The following is a 23,030-nucleotide window of genomic DNA, read 5'->3' on the forward strand; positions in this document are numbered from 1 at the left end:
CCTATTAATGTGATAAATGAATATATATTCTCTTAAGAAAATTGACTACCAATTTAAGGCAGTTAAGGAACGATCACCTTAAATTTTTAGAAATGCACATACAAGTGTTTAGGGATGAACTGTCATGATGTCTGTAATGGACTTTAATTAAGAAAAAAATGAGTCATAAATATGGAGAACAAACTGAGGGTTACGGGAGGGGTTGTGGGGGGGGGATGGGCTAAATGGGTAAGGGGCACTAAGGAATCTACTCCTGAAATCATTGTTGCACTATATGCTAATGAATTTGGATATAAATTTTAAAAAATAAAAAATAAAATTTAAAAAAAGAAAGAAAAAAATGAGTCAAATATGGCAAAAATGTTAGCAATTGATCAATCTCAAGGATATAGAGGGAGTTATTTTCTCTACTTCTTCTACATTTTTGAGATTTTTTTAACGTTTATTTATTTTTGAGAGAGAGAGAGACAGCATGAAGGGGAGAGGGGCAGAGAGAGGGAGACACAGAATCTGAAGCAGGCTTCAGGCTCTGAGCTGTCAGCACAGAGCCCATGGTGGGGCTCGAACCGCGAGACCATGACCTGAGCCGAAGTCAGACACTTAACTGACCGAGCTACCCAGGCGCCCCACATTTGAAGATTTTTAAGAAAAAAAATGAATAATCGATACATTTGTCTACTTTGGAAACTTTAAAGCACAAAATTTAAATTTTTCATGTTCTTTGCAAATTAAAATTTATTTGACTTAAATGCCAAATCTCGCTAGTGTCTGTCCCGTGTGTTAAGACTAGGTAACTCTGAAAGAAAACAAGGATGACTAATCCTATTCTGGCAATGGAGTAATTGCAGCGCAGCTGATTTTTGCCTCAGTTTCCAAGGCTACCTAACTACCTGTGTGGGCCTTCAGTCATTCTTCAAGGAAAATAGTTGTAACTATGTCATAGCCAGTAAAGATGCTTTTCTGCCCTGCTTCTAAAGTGGCACTGACAAACATAATAGTTGTTGGGTTTTCAGCTTGTGCACGGGAGAACGTAAAACTTGGTTTCAAAAGGAGGTAGGACAGACATGGCATTTTACTCCTCTACATTCATAATATTTCCTCAAATATGTAGGGACCTTTGACCAGAAAAGTGTCCAGACTTAATATTCACCAGCTTATTATTTTTAAAGTTTCAGTTCTTCAGATGAGTAAGTTAAGAGTGTATATATCAAGAGCTATCCAGAAGTATGTACAGAGACTGTTGGTGTTTTGGTGCTTCGTATATTTTTGCATACATTAAAACCCTTGATCAGACTTCCTGAAATATCACGAAAAGTGCTCTCTGTGAATACCATGTACTGATTTTAATGATTTTTATTTTCCATTCTTTTTTTTTTTTTAATTTTCTCCTTTGCTTCCCATGATTGTTCTGATTTCTTTTCATTGTATTTTGTTGATCATCATATATGGCTTTCCAGTTACGATTCATGTCATATGTTTGATACTTGACTGAAAAATTAATATAATAAGTTATCTGGTGAAGTTATGCATGTTTGTTCAAGGAAAATCCCTGCTGTGTACCAAGCTCTGTCCTTGAGAGGGCACACAGAGTAATGAAAACACACAAAGCCTGCCCTGAAAAGCTCACGGTCTGATGGAAAGATAAGCAACAAAGCCAAGTTAATCTCCAATTAATGTGATAAAAGTCCTATTAGATGTATGCCTGGGTGGTTCTGGGAGAACAGAGGAGAAGCATGGCAGGTGCAACGGCAGCCTAGAACAGAGCACTTTTTAGACAACATGTTCTTTGAATTGAATCTTGGAGGACTAGGAGGAGTTAGCAAAGCAGAGAAGGGAGAATCCATTCAAGAAAGATCAGCCAGCCCGTGAGAAGGCCTGAGGCTTGATGCGTGCCACATTTAGAGAAACATCAAGAAAAACCCACATGTTTGAAGCATAGGGCGCATGAGGGAAAGACACAGCTAAAGAGATCCACTAGCTCAGGTCAAAATGTCCTCTTGTCTTATTAAACATGTAGCCGAATTCACGTTTTAAATGATCTGTTTTACACAGTGTACTCTGGAGGGCGCATGGTCACTTATGAACATCTCCGTGAAGTTGTGTTTGGCAAAAGTGAAGATAAGCATTATCCTCTTTGGTAAGTTTTGTTTTGAAAATAGTCTGTGCTCTTGCCCCCGAGGCTTTCATGTTTACCCATCAGATACATATAAAATTGTACATTTATGCCACAACTGCCTTGTCATAGGCTTAAAATAAAGAATAATTATAATGTAAATTCAAGTAATTGAGCGTTTACTGCATACAGCATAAAACAAACATGTACATATGTATATTAAGGTTTTATATATAGTATTTAATATTTTAATGTTAAAAGAACTCTTACAGAGCACCTCCTTTATGCCTCTTTCTACTGAGAAAAGAGCTTTCGAGTCAGAGAGAGGCTCAAAAATTCCTGCTCTACTAGTATATATGTAAGCTGATTAAATTACTTGATCATTTTTATCTTCAGTTTTCTTAGCTGTAGAAGTAATACCTACCATCAGGCTTTTGTGTTTGTACAATTAGATGAGATAATGTATGTAAGTGCATATCACTTACAGTGTTTATAACAGGAACAGAAACACAGGTTATTATAAATAGATTAAATATAAATAAATTAAAAACATATAAAAACACAAAGAAAAATAGGGAAAGGATATCAACAGGCAAAATTCACAAAGGGAAAACTATGTGTTTGTTAAACATGTAAAGTGTTCAACCTCACCAGTAATCAAAGAAATTAATTAAAATTATCTTTTAGCCATTACATTAAGCTATTAATGGGAATATAAGTTATTAGAGAGCTTTTTTTTGAGAATAAAATTTCTGTTAAAATGTTTAAATGTGTAATTCTTTGACCCAGCAACTCTTCCTTTATGATATAATCACATTCAGAAATACTTGTACCTATGCATAAACACACACACACACAAAGATATCGACTGTAGCAGTGTTGATAATAGTATTTTTTTCTTTTTTTAATGAAATATATTTTTAAATTTTAAATTCAAGTTAGTTAACATACAGTGTAGCGTTGATTGCAGGAGTAGAATTTAGTGACTCATCATTTACATATAGCACCCAGTGCTCATTCCAAGAAGTGCCCTCCTTAATGCCCATCACCCATTTAGTAATTTTTTTTAAAAAGTAAATATCGGGGCACCCGGGTGGCTCAGTTGGTTAGATGACCGACTTCGGCTCAGGTCTTGATCTCGCAGTTTCTGAGTTCAAGCCCCGTGTTAGGCTCTGTGCTGACAGCTCAGAATCTGGAGCCTACTTCAGATTCTGTTCTTCCCCTCTCTCTACCCCTCCCCTGCTACGCTCTGTGTCTCTCTGTCTCTCAGTAATAATAAATAAATGTTAAAAAAATCTAAAAAAAATAAAATAATAAAAAAAGTAAATATCAATTGGGAAGTGGGTAAATTTTGATATATTTATACAGAAAAGCATAATGCAGAGCTTTGAAAGACTGAGGTAAGTTTTATATAACTAACCAATAATGATGTCTGTAATAATATCTTTCCTGGCCTAAAAAAAAAAGTCGAAGTCACAACTGTAAGGAAAGGGCAATAAGCAGAATTTCACCTTCCACGTGAAATCTGTTGGCTTTGTTTTTTAAAAAGTATAATGTACTAAGTTACACTAATTGCTTTCCCAGAACTAGTGATAGAATAGATTAATAGTCCTTGCATTTTGTAATCCCCCCCCCCCAGCAGAGAAAGGTATAGATAAGGGGTTCAAAGGAAATATTTCACTATGAAGTCACCTCTCAGGGTGGATGGGCTTGATGTCCTTTGACCCGGTCCGAACAATTAATTCAGTCAGTAAGTATTTATTGAATGATCATGGCATGCCAGTTCTGTATTTAATACTGAGGCTATTCTAATGAAAAAGATACAGTCCCTGCCATCACTGAGCACACAGTAGTAGAGACAGATGCCTAAAGAATTACAATTATGTCACAATTACCAAGGAGGCCATGGTTATGAGATTCTCACAGAGAAAAACAATCATGGTGTACCATGTTCATGATTGTGAGAACCAGGCACTCTGGTAGGCCACTGGTGGCAGTGGAGATTGATATAAAGTCTATGGAAGATAATTTGGCAGGGCCTATCAAACATCCTGTAAATCTTCAAATTTTTTTAAACATTACGCCGTTTAAATAAATTGTGGTGTGTCCATAAAGTGGGATGCTATGAAACAATCTTTTTAAACGAGGCAGCTCTATATGAATTGATAACCTTTGAGATACAGTATTAGGAAAAAATATCTTAAAAGATATTATTAGGGAAAAATCAAAGTGTGAAACAGCATACAGCCTGGCATTCTACATTTATGCCTTTAAATAGGAGTATTTATGCATACATGTTTGTGTGTGCACTATCAGTTGTAACTTAGTGCTTAAGACTCTGTGGTCCAGGGGCTCCTGGGTGGCTCAGTCGGTTAAGTGTCCTACTTCAGCTCAGGTCATGATCTCACAGTTCATGGATTCAAGCCCCACATCAGGCTCTGTGCTGACAGCTCCGAGCCTGGAGCCGCTTCGGATTCTGTGTCCCCGCCCCCCTCTTGTCCCTTCCCTGCTTGCACTCTGTGTCTGTCTGTCTGTCTGTCTGTCTCTCTCTCTCTCAAAAATAAATAAACATAAAAAAAAAAAAAAAGACTGGGTGGTCTGCACTCAGACTTCCTGGCATTATTTCTTGGCTGTTCCACTTATATATAATATATATGTTCCACTCACTTATGTATAATATATAATATAATAACTTATATTCCCATTAATAGCTTAATGTAATGGCTAAAAGATAATTCTAATTAATTTCTTTGATTACTAGTTGTGTGATTTGAGTTATCATTTAACTGCTTTTATGTCTCAGTTTCCTTATCTGTGAAGAGAACGTAACAGCTGTACTAATATCATAGATTTGACATAAGAATGAAATGATGTTTTTAAACCTGCTTAGAACAGTGCCTGACATAATAAGCATTCAGTGAATGCATTACTGTTACGTCCAGGACACCATAAGAAACTAGCAATTGTGATTACTTCAGAGGAGGGGAACTGGTGATAGGGACCCTTTTTACTCTATACCCATTTGTACCTCTTCTAATATTGTTTTAGGGTAAAAGGAAAGAAAATACCCCCTGTCTCCTAAGAAAAGGTAAAGCATGTTTAAGTGCAGTAGTCTAGACATGATCACTATTGGCTTTGGGAGGTGAGGAGAAGAAAGTCTAGGGACAGAGAGAGCTTCTTCAAAGAGAGGAAAGTTTTCAAACCCCTTTTACTTTGCAAGTACTAAAATGGTAGTTTACAAAATTTGACCAGCTTCTGTCTGTTAGACTGATTACATCTATGCTCTTTTTATTTCCCTGTGGTCAGAATTAAGCAACGATTAAATGGTCAGTTCATGTATTTATGTCTTTGAAGCAACTGCCCTTCCTTTGAATTTCAGGCTATGGAAGGCCCCTGAAACCAGATTTGAATCTCAACTCCTTCTAGTCCTTTAACCCTCCCTTCAGTAAACAGACAAACCATCTGCCTTCCCCTGTGATTTGTTTGGGTCTATCCTTTTCTGCACTTTGTCTGAAGTCCCCTATGCAGGGGCTGTACCAGCTTGGTACTGTTCACTACAACATTTGTGAAATTGATAGAAACTATTAAAAATGTATCTCCTTTTACAATTAGGAAGTCAGTGATTGGAGGTATGATGGCTGGTGTTGTTGGCCAATTTTTAGCCAACCCAACTGATCTAGTGAAGGTTCAGATGCAAATGGAAGGAAAAAGGAAACTTGAAGGGAAGCCTTTGCGGTAAGTTCTCCAATTAACTGATTGATACCTTTCCTCTCCCCCATCATACTTTGAACACTTACCTAATGATTTATGCATTTCTGCAATCCACTGTTCAGTAGAGACATTAGTTCTGACTTTTTCAGCTTGGAAGATATATTCATTAAGAGGAGAGTTAACATGGATCATTTCTTTGCATGTTAAGGTGCACGTGTTCTCTACCAGACAAATTCTATGCGTGCGTAGCTCTTAGCTGCTTTTCCCAGCCAAGTCAGCTAGACTTGTTTCCTGCTACAGCTTTTGATATAGTGTCTGATCACTAAAATTTGCCCTAGTGTGAATCCCAATTTTGCCGTTATGGGTTACTGCTCTGGAGGTCACTTAGCACTCCTCGTCTCTGTTTTTTCATCTTTGAAAAGGTTAATATCAGAAGGTTTGCACGACAGATTGCCTGGCTCATCCATGTCTAAAAGCTAGGTTTCATTCCCTTTCTCCCTGAAAGAAGGGAAATAGCAAGACTGACCTTGCAAGTTCTTTCCACTTCCCTAATTCTGTTCCGTCTCTTTTCCCCAAGTTGAAGGAAGGTTTTCATTTTGACTTTGTGATATAAAATTCTCCTATAGCATTACTCTACATTATTGAAGTCTGCCTTTCTTCAAAGGTTTTATGTTAAATAATTTATGAAAACACCACTTGGACTGTTTCCCTGGAAAAAGGGCAAAACCTTAGAGATTGATAGACCTCTGTCAGAAAAGAGGAAAAGTGCAGGATGCCTTGGACTGAGTACAAAGAGGTCTGCTCCTCTGAACACTGCAGGTCTGTGACTGGGCCAGAGGGGAAGGAGGCTTTGGCGGCCCCTTCGAGAGCCCACCACTGACCACTGCTCTCCATTCAGCCCCTCCTCCAGCTGGCTCCGTGAAAAATGAGGTTGGGCTTGGCAGTCCACATCCCCCTTGAGCCCTGCAAACAGAGAGGACACCCACCACAGAGGACAAAAGGGTACCACTCTGACTTAACCGAGCAGTTTACAGAATCCCAGGGCCCATTTGATTGTCTTGTAACAACTTTGAGTTAATTACTAAGTAGCAGGGCACAGCTATGTTGCCATGGTTGGATATATGGAGAGAATTATTGGGATCCATAAAAATCTGACTTTTTAACTAATCTCCTCAATTTTTCCCCCTTGTCTCCACTGTTGGAAATTTTTGGTTTGATGTAGTAGTAAAACATTTCATGTACAGAACATCAACCTTGGGGTCACACATCCTGGGATTCATATCCAGCCTTTGCCACCTTTTAGCTCCAACCCTAGTCAAGTTCCTTAACCTCTCTAAGCCTCAGTTTCCTCAGATGGAAATTGAAATATTAATACATATTTCATAGAGTTTTCAGGAATAAAATTTATCTTATGTATATAAAAAGTCTTGTGCTTAATAAGTGCACAACAGATTTTAGCTACAAGGGCCATCATTTGTGAGTATCGCTTCCCATGTAGCATAAGAGCCATTATGCATGCCCAGTAAATATGTCATACTATCTTTTTGCCGAGACTTAGGGAATGTAATGCCTAAGTAAAAGCCACTCAGCTAGTAATGGTAAAGGAGGCATGGAACTCCAGGTCTTTCTGACTATATAAAACCCAGACTTTTATTTTATAGCAGAGGTTTCCAGATTTGATTCATGGTTCAGCCTCATTTTTTACTTGTGTACCATAAACAAGAGCAAAATCAGGATAGGATAGTAAATTTTTATAAAGCCGTAAGTACTCAATTTTAAGAACTCTTATTATGACGTTACCCTCCCTACTCTTTGGGCTAAAAATGTCATTTCCTTTCTGAGAATATTTGGGGATTGATTTTGTAACATTATTTGGTGAAATTACAAAATTTGCAGGTCTCACGTAGTACTAGTCAAATGAACCCAGACATTTGATAGCTTCCCTCCTGGATTTAATATGTGCGTTGATGGCTAAATATCAAGAAAGGAATTTTAACCTGTTTAATAATCTAAGAAGAGGATGAGAGTTGATAAAGACTTCAGTAAAAAAATGTTTAAGTCAAATGTCAGCTTTTTTTCCCTAAAAAAAAATGTGTTTTTTTGGAAATTGACTTATATGGATTGCTTTAATTTCTAACAATTCTGGATAATTAAGATGTTATTTTACTCCAAATCATAACAGCTATAGGCAAAGCTTATCCAGCTGCATTCCATGCACAGAAATGCATAGAATTTTCACATTTAATTATTATTTTTCCTTTAGATTTCGTGGTGTGCATCATGCATTTGCAAAAATCTTATCTGAAGGAGGAATACGTGGGCTTTGGGCAGGCTGGGTACCCAATATACAAAGAGCAGCACTGGTGAATATGGGAGGTAATGGAAACTTTATTGAATTCTGAGAAGTCATACTGCCTTGATCACCGTAAGGTTAAGCACTTACATTGGGGAAAATGAAATTTTTTTTATCAGTTTTAGTAATGTATATTGGCAACAGTCTTATTTTATGTTGTTAATATTTTAATTGAATATTTTCCCTAGAGCATTTTTACTTTTCTCCATGGTGATCTATGAAAAGGATTTCCTAAAACAAGCAAATTGTGACAATAAGGATATTAAGACTAAATAATTTCTGAGGTCTCCTCTCCACCTATACCCTCCTCTAAGACTCAAAGTGGCACATGTAACCATGTGGTAATCACTCTATCCAGACTGTCCAAATCGTTCCCCCAGTAACCCTGCTCCTACTGCTGTATAACCCAGCTTGTGCAGCCAGGCACCCCAGGCTGGAAGCCTGAACATTTCCTTAACTCATCCTGTCCCTCACCTTTGATATTCAGTCACTAATTGCTTCTGTCTTCTAAGTATTTCTTAAAAGCGTCCCCCCCCCCCAATACATAACACCATAGTGTCCTTAAAACCACCATTTTTACTATACTCACCATCAAAGCCACATAGCTAGAGCACTGACACAGCCATCCAGCAGATGTCATTCTTTGTCCTCATTATTTGTACCCAATACCCAGAGGGATTTATCGAAAATACACATCTGAACATGGTACTGGGACCCTTAAAACCCTTCACTGGCTTCTCATCCCTCACAGAACAAAGTGGAAATTTCATCACATAACTCAGAAAGTCTGCACAATCCAACTGGTGCTTCGGGGAATTGAGCAATTCATTGATGGAGGAGTAAAGAATGAAGTAGAGAGTCACGAACTAGAAGGTTCCACTGCCTACACATATCACACTGTTCTTTACCTCATACTTTGTTCTTCCCTCTCTTCTTCTATCTAGTTTTCTCCTGCAGATCACTTAGCACCAGCTGAAGTGTCTCTCCACCATGTGATTTTCCTGAACCCCACAACCACCCTGCCCTAGCCATGTTGTGTTAGATGTCCTTTCATGTGTTTCTGAAGTTCCCGGTGCTTATCTCTGTTATTGCTTGTACCTCATTCCATTGCTTTCTAGTATATGTTTATCTCCACTAGATTATGAGTTCTCTGAAGGCAAGGACCATGTTTTATTTATCATTATTTTCCTAGTCCCTTACATGTAGTCACTAAACAGTTGATGAATGAATTAATGAGTGAAAGAATCATTTCTAAGACCAAAATTATATGATTCTAGGAAATTAACAGATAGCCTTTTTGAGGGGTGTAGGAACATATCACATAAACCTCAAAGAAAGCAAATCTGTTTTTTTATTATTATTATTTTGCCATTTCAGTCCATCCATGTCTACTGTATCATACTTGTGGATATTTTGGTATCAGGAATCTTGTCTGATTGTAGTTTCTCAATTCGATGCTTCAAAATCTCTTGTAGCTCAGATTTCTCTCCTAGGTTCCCAGTTATTTACTCAGAATGTTCACTTAGGTTTTCTCAAATACATTGCTTTGTGTCCAAACCACACTCATTTATCAAACCACTTCCTTCTCCATTCTTCCCAATCTCAGAATATGATAAAATCACCTTCTCATCTGACCAACGCAGAAACCTAAGCATGATTTTTGTCTGTTTCCTTTCACTTCAAGTCCAGCCACTTCTGTCTCCTAGCTAAATCTCACATCCACCTACTTCTTCTTGTCCAAGGAGCCACTCCTTTGTCCAAGTATAATTTATCTTCCCTCACTGGATCACTACAAAAGCCTCCAAACTGGTCTCCCCATACCCACCCTACAGCCATTGTGTGCCACCTTGCATCTGAAAGTGCTCCCATCAAGGTCACCAATCCATCATCTTACTTAAAACATTTTAAATTGGCCAGTTCTCATTTTCACCATCTCCAAAAATGTCAGCACTGCTGACAGACAGAGTGTTAAACCCAAAATGTTATAGTCCCCTTTGATCCCTTTCTTTCGATCTCTATACAGTCTGCTGGCTAATCCTGTTGATTCTGCCTTTAAAACTTGTCCTGAATCTGACCAGCGCTCCACAACTCCCTTGTCCAAAGCATCATCATCTCTTCCCAGAATAAATGCAATCGTCTCATGTCTCATCTGCCTTGTCTCCCTATAGTCTCCTCACAGCCAAATAAGCAGAGTAGTCCTTGTAAAGAATAGCTTAGATCAGTTCACTGCTCTGCTCAAAACCCTCCCTTGGCTTCTGTTGCTCTCCATCTCTGGACTCGTACTTCTCTGACACTTACTTGCTTCTGTTAGACCAGTATTCTTGCTGTTCCTCCAACGCACAAAGCTGACTGTCACCTCAGGGATATAATGCATACTGTTGTTTTTCCTGGAACACTTTCTCTTAGATTATCTCCAAGGTCTATTTTCTCATGTTTTCTTTAGGCTGCTGCTCAGGTGTTATTAAGAAGCCTTCTCTGATCACCATCTTTAAAATTGATATACATCCTTCTTCTCCACCCTCTGGTCGTCTTATCCCCCTTGCTTTGCCTTATTGGTTATTTGTATCTGAAATGCCATGTGGTTTACTTCTTTGTTCATTGTTCATCCCTCAACAAAGAATGAGAATTTTGTTCGGTTTGTCCATGGCTCTTTCCCCAGCGTCTAGAATAATGCCTACCACATGCTAGACACTCACACATTTAGTGAATGATCAAATGCATCTATCCATTCTTGCCTCTTTACAGTTCACTTCCCTGTGCTTCACTGTAGGTAATCTTTATAAGACTCCAGTGTTGTGAGATACCACTGCCCTGTTTAAAACTCTTTAACAGCTCTGCATTGTCATTAGGAAAGAAAAAAAACATAAAAAGCTTAACAGAGAGTAATAGTCAGGACCTTTTATTATAAGTGACAGAATTGCAACTCAAGTTAAATTAGGATTAAAAAAAGGAATTTATCAGCTCAAATACTGAGAAAGGCCACCAGTTGAGCTGACTTTATGCTTAGCTGGATTCAGATGTTCAAACGATATAATTGAGTGTCTGTCTCTCTTCCTCTTCTCCTCCCCCTCCATCTGTGGCTTGCTTTCCTCTGCTTGAGAACAATAATGGTATCTTTCATTCCTGCCCCCAGCCTAACATATTCACAACATGAAAGACATTTGTTGTCAAATGAATGAATATTCCAGCCTTCTTTTTCTTGTTAATTGCCAGATTTAACCACTTATGATACAGTGAAACACTATTTGGTACTGAATACACCACTTGAGGACAATATCACGACTCATGGTTTATCAAGGTAAGTGATTATTTTAGTTTGATTGATTTTTTGTGTGTGTCACTTTCCTTGCATATTTGGCATCAATTCTAACCTTCTGTCTCTTTTGATTGAGAATCTAGTGATATTGGGGCGCCTGGGTGGCGCAGTCGGTTAAGCGTCCGACTTCAGCCAGGTCACGATCTCGCGGTCTGTGAGTTTGAGCCCCGCGTCGGGCTCTGGGCTGATGGCTGGGAGCCTGGAGCCTGTTTCCGATTCTGTGTCTCCCTCTCTCTCTGCCCCTCCCCCGTTCATGCTCTGTCTCTCTCTGTCCCAAAAATAAATAAAAAACATTGAAAAAAAAATTAAAAAAAAAAAAAAAAGAATCTAGTGATATTACCCTTAGAGTAAGGTGATAGTACAAAGGACAGATTTTCTTTACAAAGGACAATTTTCTTAAAGATAGTTGCAGTTATTATGCTAAGTGAAATTAGTCAGAGAAAAGACAAATATCTCATGACTTCACTCATATGATGACTTTAAGATACAAAACAGGTGAACATATGGGAAGGGAAGCAAAAATAATATAAAAACAGGGAGGGGGACAAAACATAAGAGACTCTTAAATACAGAGAACAAACAGGGTTGCTGGAGGGGTTGTGGGAGGGAGGATGGGCTAAGTGGGTAAGGGGCGTTAAGGAATCTACTCCTGAAATCATTGTTGCACTATATGCTAACTAACTTGGATGTAAATTTAAAAATAAATAGATTATTGGGGCGCCTGGGTGGCTCAGTCGGTTGAGTGTCCGACCTCAGCTCAGTTCATCATCTCGCAGTTTGTGAGTTTGGGCCCCGCGTCGGGCTCTGTGCTGACAGCTCGGAGCCTGGAGCCTGCTTTGGATTCTGTGTCTCCCTCTCTCTCTGCCCCTCCCCCACTGTTCTCTGTCTCTCTCTGTCTATCAAAAATAAATAAATGTAAAAAAAATACATTAAAAAATAGATTATTAAAATTAAAAAAAAATAGTTGCAGTTAAAACGGGGGAGAGACAGAGGTGCAGAATGTTTCATATTAAACCTTTCCAAATATTTGCACCTTGATGGGACCCTCCTGGGGTCAGATTCTGGTGATTCAGTTCTCAAATTCAGTCCCACAGATATGTTTGAGCATCTTTTTGATAAAGGCACCTGCAGGGCTCCGCAGTGGGTACAGAAGGTAACCCAGGCTCCTTTGCAAGGAGCTGACCAAGGGGAAAGCAAGACAAGTATAAAAACAACATAAGGTAAATGCTGAAAGAAAGTGATTACTTACTGTAGCATTCAAAGAGGAAGAAAAAAGTAACCATCTGGAGGGGCCTATAAAGAAGACAGGATTAGCTAAGTGTTTTGAAGGGCTGGAGTGTTGACAGAGACAGGAAGTAGAACACTCCAGGAAGGAGCAGTACCTTAATCTCTTTGCAACACAATTTCAAATTATCCATTGGAGTGGTTACTTTATAAATATCTAGTATCCTGAACATTATGATGATTTTATTTAGCTTCTGATCATGTGTCCAAATTCCAGGACCTTTATGCCATTTAAAGAACCCCAAAAGTATATTAATAGTGTCAAACCAATGACATTTGGAGATATAGAGATAGAAGTCATTCCTCATTTCAGATTCACCTTAATATTCCTTGAGTGGCTTTTCTTTATTCCTCCACTTTAAATATAAGTGTTATCCTTAGTGCTACTAGGGCAATCTCTGTATATGTCTTTGCTTACCATCCTTTCCATTCCAAATTCTCACCCACGTGTGTTCCCAAGCTACACCATACTTTCTGTAGCCAGTAGTCTGGCCTCCTCTTTCAGAGGAAACTGAGGATTTCGGCTTCCTTCTGCTTCTTACTTCCATCCTTGTACACATATGTATTACACGTGTACCCACCCTTACCATCTTTCCTGCACCGTCTTTGTTCATGCTGTTCACTCTGCCCAGGAGTTGTTCGTCTCCCATTTTGACCTAGTCAGGTCATCTTGTGAGACTCTCTCATCTTTCCAGACACTGTGTGTTCCAGTGTTATGATCTACTCTAGGAGCAGGATATTCAGATCTGTCCTGGGGTCCCACACTGATATTGCCACTCTTTCCTTTTCATTGTCTTTCTATCCAAATGGTCTCTGAGGTACCACACTTCTAACCAAAGAACCATGGATTTCCCAGCGAGCATAAATCTTCCTACCGTATACTACTCCACCAAACAAGTCTGTCTTTTTTAGAAAGACATAAGATTTTCAGCTATATATATTCCAGCCCTAATCTGAAATAACATAGTCTGATTATTCTCTAATTCAGGTTTTAGGAAAATGAATTCTCTAATTCAGGTTTTAGGGCATTTGGTTCATTTTTGAGCTCTACCCACCAGATCAGGTTTTTTAATGGGTTGATATGAATATGTGTGGTATAATGAGGCAGCTCAAAATTTGCTAACCATGAACTCTAAGTAGGTAAACAGTGCTGTGTGATCTGGAAGTTCTGGATACTGTGTCATAGAATAAAATGAATGCTCATGGAGGCTTGAAGGGGATTGCAGCTGTACAATCAGAGAGCTTTATATGAGCCATCAACACCGAGGGAAAAATGAGTTTGATATAAATAAAAATGATATAAGCACTGAACTGCGCACTTAAAAGTGGTCAAAATGGTAAATTTTGTGTTGTGTCTATTTAACCACAATTTTTAAAAATGGTGTAAGTAAAAGTACCTCTCCCAGGGTAGAGCAGGAACAGTAAAAGACAAGTCAGGATTTTAGTGAGGTGAGAAAGCAGGTGACACGTTATGTTTAATAAAGAAAGCAGAGGAACAGTGGAGAGTTGAATTAATGGTCAGGCGATGATAAAGAACAGAAAGGCCAGAATAATCTTTTTTTTTTCTTATTTTTTTAATGTTTTTTTTTTTTTTTTGAGAGGATGGGGTGGGGGGGGGGGGGGGGGAGGGGGAGAGAGAGAGAGAGAGAGAGAGAGAAAAGAAGAAGGAGAAGAAGAAGGAGGAGGAGGGGGAGGGGGAGGAGGAGGAGGGGAGGGGGAGGGGGAGGAGGAGGAGGAGGAGGAGGAAGAGAGGGAATCCCAAGCAGGCTCTGATCAGGCTCTGCTTTCTGACCAAAGTGGGGCTCAGTCTCAAGAACCACGAGATCACGACCTGAGCCGAAACCAAGAGCTGGACTCTTACCTGACTAAACCACCCAGGCACGCCTTTTTTCTTCTTTTCAAATCATGAGGCTATTGAGAGGTAAAACTGGCTAGTTTACTCTCTGTGAAGACGATACATGAGCATGATTATTTAGTTCATCCTTGAGAGGATCACTTTCTCTGAAACGGTGCTGATGGAATATCTGACACTGGTCTTGCAGATAAGCCATTGGGCCTTCTGGAGAAGACTCCCCCGGTCACTTTCTGTCCATTATCACTTCAGCTGTGGCCTGGGCTTCATTTGGGGGTATTACTCGCAAGGAGCGATAAAGGCCAATAGCAAAAAGCTGCAACGTCCATTTCAGTGCAAGTAGCTTGAGCAAAATCCATGTTCCTTTTATTGCCCTATCTTTTCATTTTGACCCTAGATACCAGCTTATTTGAGGCCTCTTTAACACATTATTTGCTCGTTCAATGTTTATTTTTTTAAAGAAGTCTAGCCAAAGCACACTATATCCTTAGGTGTTAGTTAAGATTTTCTGTGTGAAAATATGAAGGTGTATTAAAATTGATGGTATTGGGGCGCCTGGGTGGCTCGGTCGGTTGAGCATCCGACTTCGGCTCAGGTCATGATCTCACGGTCCGTGAGTTCGAGCCCCGCGTCAGGCTCTGTGCTGACAGCTCAGAGCCTGGAGCCTGTTTCAGATTCTGTGTCTCCCTCTCTCTCTGCCCCTCCCCTGCTCATGCTCTGTCTCTCTGTGTCTCAAAAAAAAAAATAAATAAAAAAACGTTAAAAAAAAAATTAAAATTGATGGTATTAAGCTTTCAAAGAATCTGAACTAACAGGAAAGAATATGAAAAGAGCAGTTGTGTGCACCTACTGGAAAGTATATGGTGAAACAAGAGCTCTTCCCATAGACAATGGCTGTTATGTGGACAGAGACACAAGGAGTTATTAGGTCACTTGCTGTAGTATATGAAATAGGCTGTATGTATATGACATACAGTTGGGTCATTTGCTGTAATATGAAATAGGTTATATGATTTCCTTCTCTCGAATTCAAGTATTTCTAAAGTAATTTTCTCCTTTGAATTATAAATCCTGGCTGGAAAGAGGTAGACAGAGTCTGGGTACTTCCTAGAGTGAGAGAGAGTATGAAAATTCCTAAGGTAGCTTCAACTTCCTGCCATAGAGCCTTCAGAGATTTCAAAAGCCTTGGCACAGAAGCCAGTGGTCCCTGTATTTGTGAGGTATTTGATGTCCTAGAAGGACCTAAAAGTTTTCCACGGTTTTCCTTTCCAGCTTTCCATTGGCCGTTTATGTTTATAAGCCATTATGCTTACTTCCAGGATCCCAGTCTGCGGATTCGGCTTCTGGGACATGGGACTTCCATTCTCTATGACTCAGGTCAACCACCCTTTTACTCATCATATGTCTTTCTCATGGAAAAGTTTCAAGAAGTTCATGGGTTTTCAGTGTGTGGATGCTCATGCTCTGTAATTGCCTCTCATGCCCACATATATAATGAACTGCTGGTGGTTTCTTCACTTCTCAGTCTCTTGATTAACTTCTCAGTATCTTCTCAGAATCTTGATTTACTCTGCAGTAGGCTGACCATATCCATTTTGTCTTTTCTGAGTAACTGACATGCCATGTTCAAGAAGCAGTGATTAGCCTTGGTGGATAAAGGAAGAAGGGATAAGCCTAAACTTCTTAGCCCTTATGCCTGAACATAGATTCAAAGAAAAACAGGAATTTTCCTACTGGATGGGGGTGCAGAACATTCCAAATGGAAGAACTGAAGACACGGAGGTGTTACATAGTATGGGAAGTAGAGAGAACTACACTTAGTTATGTTGTTAGAGCATAATGGGCAAAGAGGGATGTGATTTTGGAGTAATGTGTGCGGCAGCCAGTGTAGAAGCTAAATCAGGTAATAGGGAATGAGTCTTAGATGCCTCTAAGTAGGGAAAAATGGCATAGTTAGACTTGTATTTTAGAAAGATCCTTTAGGCTGGCGGGAAAAGGTAAGGTTATTATATTCAAATCAAATAGCTTAGTGAAGTGAGGCTTAAACAGTGGTCAGAGTGAACTTTTTCTTATTTGTTAACTATTAACCAAAGTAGGTGATTCCCTTGCTTCCGATCCTCTCGATGACTTCCTTTCATATCTAAGATAAAATCAGACTCCTTAAACAAGCTTCATGGGCTGATCTCTGCCTGCTTCTTTAGTCTTTCCCATGGCTGGCCTCCCTCCTTCAGGACGCCATAGCCCTGCTGGCCGCCTTCTGGCTGTTAAGCACACCAAGGGCACTTTCCGACTCACGGCTTCTCCTGGGCTGTTCCTCTTGCCCGCAACATTCTTCCTCCGTGTCTTCACACGGATGCTTCTCACCAGTCAGGTCTCGGTTCTGCTGCTGCCCCAGAGCCTCTCCCCGGCTGCCTGTCACCCAGTTACTCCCTAGCACACTGTCCCATTTTGTTTTTTTGTTTTTTTTTCATTGCACTTACCTGCATCTGAAATTATTCATTTCCTCTCTGCCCCTTCCCAACTAAGTGCCTCAGGGACAGGACCGGGTGTGTCTTCCCCACTGCCTAGAAGAGTGCCTGCCACCAGCAGGTGTTCCGTGTATACTTGTCGACCGGACATTATTTTTAGTTTTTCTTTTTTCTACCTCTTTAGTGAATTCATTAAGCATTGACTTTAAGGTAAACTAAGATCATTATGAAGAATAATACAATGGTACATACATTCTTTCTGTCTACATATCAAATTTCCCTTTCTCAAAATTTAGAAACCCCTATGTTTATTATCTTTCAAATTCGTTTCTTTGTATTTACAGTTTATGTTCTGGACTGGTAGCTTCTATTCTGGGAACACCTGCTGATGTCATCAAAAGCCGAATAATGAATCAACCACGAGATAAACAAGGAAGGTAGATAGAAAGTCTTCGCTATTCATGTGTTCGAATGTCTGTAATAATAATGTTTCTTTAAGATGTTTCCCTGCATTTATTCTTGTTAGAAATGAATACGTGTGTTCGTGTGTTCAACCAGCAAACTGTTTGTATGTAATTACTTGCTCTTTGTCTGAGGGAAAAGTACTGTGCATTTGAGGATATAAACTAATTTAATGATCATATTATTTAGACACAAGGTATTTATTGTGATTTTATTGTTTTCAAAGAGTTTATGAAAATATACTCTGCTGAGAATTTACAGAGCACTTTCTTCAGAAGCTTATGACTTACAGGTAACACGGAGAATTTGATTTGATATAAAACACTATATTCTCTCTGGAAGAGATCAGGTAGAGCGAATTCTAAGTATAAGACTAAGGGTGGGATGAATCAGAAGAGTCAGCCTTAGACATCTAAAGAAAATACCTTTAAACTCAAAAGAGGTGATTTATATATACTGAACTACAAATATTATTTGTTCTAAGCTAGCAGAAAATATTTAAGTTTCATTAGAGTAACTTTGCTTAGACTATTTTTTATTTATGTTTTCTTTACACATCCATTTACACACAAGAAATTTAGTAGAACTGTCTTCTTTCCTTTTTAGGGGACTTTTGTATAAATCATCAACTGACTGCTTGATTCAGGCTGTTCAAGGAGAAGGATTCATGAGTCTATATAAAGGCTTTTTACCGTCTTGGCTGAGAATGGTAACGTCAGGTTTTTCCTTTGTTTTTGTTTTCTTTGTACTTAAATTGCTTTTAATCTGTAAATATTTTCCCCTTTCTCTTTTAGTTTTTAGCATGGCTCTGCCCCCAAACCACAATTCTTTCTCTTTTTTTATATCTTTTTTTGTTTTCTTTTTACCTCTCCTCAGAGTCCTGTTACCTTTCTTGGTAGAATAAAGTAAAATAATTCAGTTACATCCAGAAATAAATAAGTTGATATTCTGTTGTTATAAAGCCAGAGGAGAGGGTTTTTCTGCAATTTAAAAACCTTTAGTGGTCTATTTAGTCAAAGTACTGTAGTTTGGGACAGGTATAAAGATTTTATGCTAGAGACCATTCCTATGGAAATGTTACTGTTTCAAACAAATTTTTGTTACTTTGATGGCAAATGTTGCATTATCCATTAATACTTATCACCACAAAGCTCTGCTTAGTAAGAAAGCCTTATGTCATTTTTATTAGGTCTGGATGTTATTTTTTATGGAGGTGAACAAAGATGTAGTGTGAGACTTATTCAAGCAACAACATATATAATAAACGCAGGGTACTCAAGGATTTTGTAAGTTGGAACATATTTGAAAGACTGAGTCGTGCATTTAGAAATTCAAACAATCAATACTTTACACAATATGATAATATTAATTGAGCACCTACTCCATGCAAAGCCCTGTACTCAACGCCTGGTTTGGGGGGATGAACAGAAGAGTCTCACCCCCTGCCCTAGTGCCAGAGCTGCTGGTTTGATAAGGGCCAAACACTGAATAAAAAACTGGAAGTGATGAGTGGTAGAGGAAAAGTGCATGGTGCTATGGCAATATATAGCAAGTGCATACAGCCTAGGCCTGGAGATTAAGAATACCTCCATGGACAATGGACTTTAGAATTGAGTTTTGAAGAATGGGTAGGACTTAGCCAGATAAAAAGAGCAGAAAAAACATTCTAGGTAGAGGGAATCATTGGAATGGACAGAGAACATGAGGAGTTCGAGGAACTGAAGGAAACCCAGCCGGCCGAGGCATGAAGACATGGAGGAGAGAGGTACAAGGTGAGGCCAGAGAGAGGCAGAGATCGGTGTGGGAAGGGTCATAGGACCCATAAGAGTGAGGGGCACCGGCTTGATGATACGTGTATTTTTAAAAAGATCATTCCAGCTGCCATGTGGATTAGAGAAAGGCCAGGAACAGTAGTAGATGAGACATAATGATAGTGCGGACTAGAGTATCACAATGGGGAAAGAAAAAGATAGATCTACAAAATAATTTAGGAGAAAGCAAGGAGCTGGAAGCATGACAAGCATGAGTGGATGAGGAGGGGAAGATGGTCAAAGAAGGCAAGAAATGCTGGGTTTCATTCCCAGGTTCCCAACCTGAGCAACAGATGATGTAATATCCTAACACGGAGATCATTTGTAGGGATGATTTCATGGTAGAATAACAAGTTTAGCTCTAGATTTGTTAAGTTTTGAATACTCATAGGACATCTAAGACCAGAGGTCTAGATAACTAGCTTCGTATATTGATCTGGATCTTACAGAAAATATGGGGATGGAGATTTAGAGGGGAGCACTGTCTACATATAGATGGGAATTGAAGCTCTGAGAATAAGTGACATCACCAAGCAATAGTAGGTATCTATTAACATGGATTTAGTAGCCAAAGCCCTGGGCAATAGCTGGTCCAAAAGTGTACCCAAGTGTAAAACCTTATTTTGATTGTCTAGATTATATCTTGAAATTATCTCAAATCTATGGATGTTTCTTAATGGAAAGGAGGATTTTGATTTGGCCTGCCATGAACCAGGCACTATCGTAAGTGCTGGTAGCCCTAGGGAATAAGTTTTTTGCCTGAGACGAGCTTATAATGTGATGGAAAATGTAGACATGTAAATAGTGAAAATTACAGAATAAAGTTAACATTATTAAATCACTTGGTAAGAGCACCAACACCGTGCTAATCATTTTCACGGATTAACTCACTGAACTCTCCCAACAATCTCTTCAGTAGGTTATTGTGATTTCTCTCTTAGAGAGGAGTAACAAAAGCTTAGAGTATAAAGAACTCAGCCAGGCTAGGTAGTTATCAATTCGTGGCATCAGGGAGGCAAACCCAGCAAGTCTGACTCCAGAGGACATGGTCTTACTAAGCAGTTTGTATTACTGCTCTACTAGTGGTATAAACAAAATGTGTTGGGAACACGGGTAATGAAGTAAACATGGCTCTGACTGTTTGGGAAGGCACAAAAGTCTTCTGCAGAGGTACGTTTGATCCGAGCTTTGAAAGATCAGTAGGCATTTATCAAGAAAAGCTGTATGAGCCTAGGGATCAATTCATGCGTGGACCCAGTAGGTTGGGGCAACTGCAGAAAATTCGGTGTAGCTGGAGAATAGGTCCTCGGGGGAGACGTGGTGGGACAGAATTCTAAAGAAGTACCTATGGACTGGGTTATAAAAGGACCTTACCGGGGTCAGTTTGCTGGTTTAGGTAAAACCCCGGAGCAAGCAAGCAGCTGTTTAATCATGGGAGGAAAGTACTAAGGTTTGTATGGGGACAGGACTACTTTGGCAGCAATATAGAAGATACATTTAAAGCCAGGACCCAAGAAAGGAAGTTTTATCCGTGCTCTATCCTGGAGATGATTGTAAAAATGGAGCAAAGACATATTCTAGAGACATATATGGTTAACTCCATAGGACCATATGGTTAACTGACTCTATGTAAAAGGTGGGGAGGGAACAAAGGAAATGGGACTTTTGTATGTCTAGTGTGGGAGACTGTGAGGATGGTGAGGCCATTGGTGAAAAAATCAGGGGCAGGAGGCGTGAGGGCAGGGAGAATATCCAAGTCCAAAGGAATACCGAGACCACTGAATCTGACCCATTCTCTTTGTGCGTGAGACTCAGGAAATATAAATGAGAAAAAAAAGAGTACTTCATATAGGACAGGCACTGTGAGAAGTCTTTGAGAACCTAGTAAAACAGGTGGTGTTATCCTCATTTTTCAGGTGAGAAAAACATGGCTCAAAGGATGAGACGCTTGCCCAAGTTCATTTAGCTGGTATGTGGCAGAGCTGGGAACTAGCTGTGGGTCTGTTCAGCTCTGAAGCCATGCTCCTAGCTAATACAGTGTAGTGAATCTCTCAAGATCCCGCAGGTAGCTATGGAAGTCGTCAGGGAAAAGAGACAGTGCGTGCTGATAGAGAGATGTTCCTAAAACAGCCGGCTAACCAGCAGAGATCTCCAGGGTGGCACTGCCTTGTTGGTCTGCCACAGTGCATGACCCTGAGCTTAGAAACCTGACTCATGAAACCTCCAAGTAAATTGGCCTTGCAAATACAGATTCACTTTGACCGTACTCGTTGAAACTGATGATCGGACCACGGCACTGGCCCCTTCACACTGAGAAACACACTTGGCAAGTGATCCAGACGCTGAAGTCCTTTGGACAGTGTGCTTCCTAAATTCAAGCTGTACGTGAAGGCAGGTCACAATCAGGAGGCTGCTTGCTGCACACAGAAAAGTAACAGGAAGAGCTTGTTTGTAATCTTAGTATTTAAGAATATCAACCCAAGAGCCCTTATGTGTTCAGCCCCACAGTGAAAGGCATGGAGAAGGACTCTTTTGAGCAGTCACAGCAATAGCCAGACCAGAGCAGACCACATGGGTTCATATTCACTTGGATTCTTTACGGCAGTATAACTATACTGGTGAAGAGAAAACAAGTGCACATGCACCACCCACGTGTGATCCTGCGCAGACGCTCCAAGGATCCCATCTATGTAGTACCCCTGTTAGTGGCTGTTTGCTCTCCCTGTCCAACTCCCATTCATAGGCCAGCTAAACTCAAGCCCAGTCCCTTCCACTACGTGAAAGTAGTATGGCCTTGCTTTGCTCAATCCCTAATTAATATTTCTTTCATTCGCATACAGAAGTCTGATTACCAGAGCAGTTAGGAAGGATTATATAGTCCAGTCTTAACCAAGACCTCTAATTGCTTGATCTGATTGCAATTGTATCCGTGGCTCACTTGATTTTTGTTGTCACAAGGATATGATACCGTCATGGCTTCACCTTCTTTACTTTGTGTCCATCTTCACACATTTAACTAATCAAGATGTGTTCTCCTAAGCCCACCGGTAAAGTCTCCGTCTCCCATATAACATACTCCGTATTTCTAAACACGTGACCTAAATATTGCTTCACAAAGTGTCTAACCAAATACATTTTATAGTCTAATTGCTCAGGCTTCTATTTTGATCCTAGTGTGATAGTTTTTGTCTGATCTATATTACCTATAACCTATGAACTAAACCATACGGGAACTGGATCCAAGATACTCTTTCCCTGACGATTCCTTCCAGTGTTTCCTCTGTGATTTCCTTCCACGTTTATATCTTCTATTGTTGAATAACCCCCTTCCCTTTAATTCCTTTTGACACAGGTATATCAAGATAGGCATGTCTCCCTGAGCTGGAAGCTCTTTTCTCTCTTTAGTGTGAATTTTTCTATCCACTTTGTGAGAGATCAGGTGTTGAGTTTATGGTTTATATCTCAGGGGCTAATCTTCTGTCTTCAGTTTCAAGTTCTTAAATGTCTCCTTGTCCATCTCCACACAGAAAGTACACACAGAAGAGCCCAGCCTAGAATTCAGGCATGGCGAGTCCTAGCCTTTTAGCTAGTAATGGTTCAGTGAAAAGAACCCTAGAATGGAAGCCAGAAGCCTGTAGTCTAGCTCTATCATATGTTAAT

The 23,030-nt window shown here is 39.6% G+C and overlaps 1 protein-coding gene across 4 annotated transcripts in view; it reads left to right on the plus strand.

Annotated features, from left to right (window-relative positions):
• The window catches only part of SLC25A27 (solute carrier family 25 member 27), a 29,014-nt gene that overhangs the window by 3,153 nt on the left and 2,831 nt on the right, over nucleotides 1-23,030 (plus strand). For 2 of the 4 annotated variants that reach the window (XM_049653753.1, XM_049653751.1), the window contains exons 3-8: nucleotides 2,053-2,137; nucleotides 5,726-5,848; nucleotides 8,088-8,200; nucleotides 11,391-11,475; nucleotides 17,442-17,534; nucleotides 18,166-18,268. In XM_049653753.1, coding sequence (XP_049509710.1) covers nucleotides 2,053-2,137; nucleotides 5,726-5,848; nucleotides 8,088-8,200; nucleotides 11,391-11,475; nucleotides 17,442-17,534; nucleotides 18,166-18,268 — 602 coding nt within the window. Of the gene's footprint in view, nucleotides 1-2,052; nucleotides 2,138-5,725; nucleotides 5,849-8,087; nucleotides 8,201-11,390; nucleotides 11,476-17,441; nucleotides 17,535-18,165; nucleotides 20,979-23,030 lie in introns of those variants that run through there. The other 2 variants (XM_049653750.1, XM_049653752.1) reach the window with 1 other exon arrangement.

The sequence above is a fragment of the Panthera uncia genome, assembly GCF_023721935.1.
Source record: "Panthera uncia isolate 11264 chromosome B2 unlocalized genomic scaffold, Puncia_PCG_1.0 HiC_scaffold_24, whole genome shotgun sequence".
Taxonomy (NCBI): Eukaryota; Metazoa; Chordata; class Mammalia; order Carnivora; family Felidae; genus Panthera; species Panthera uncia.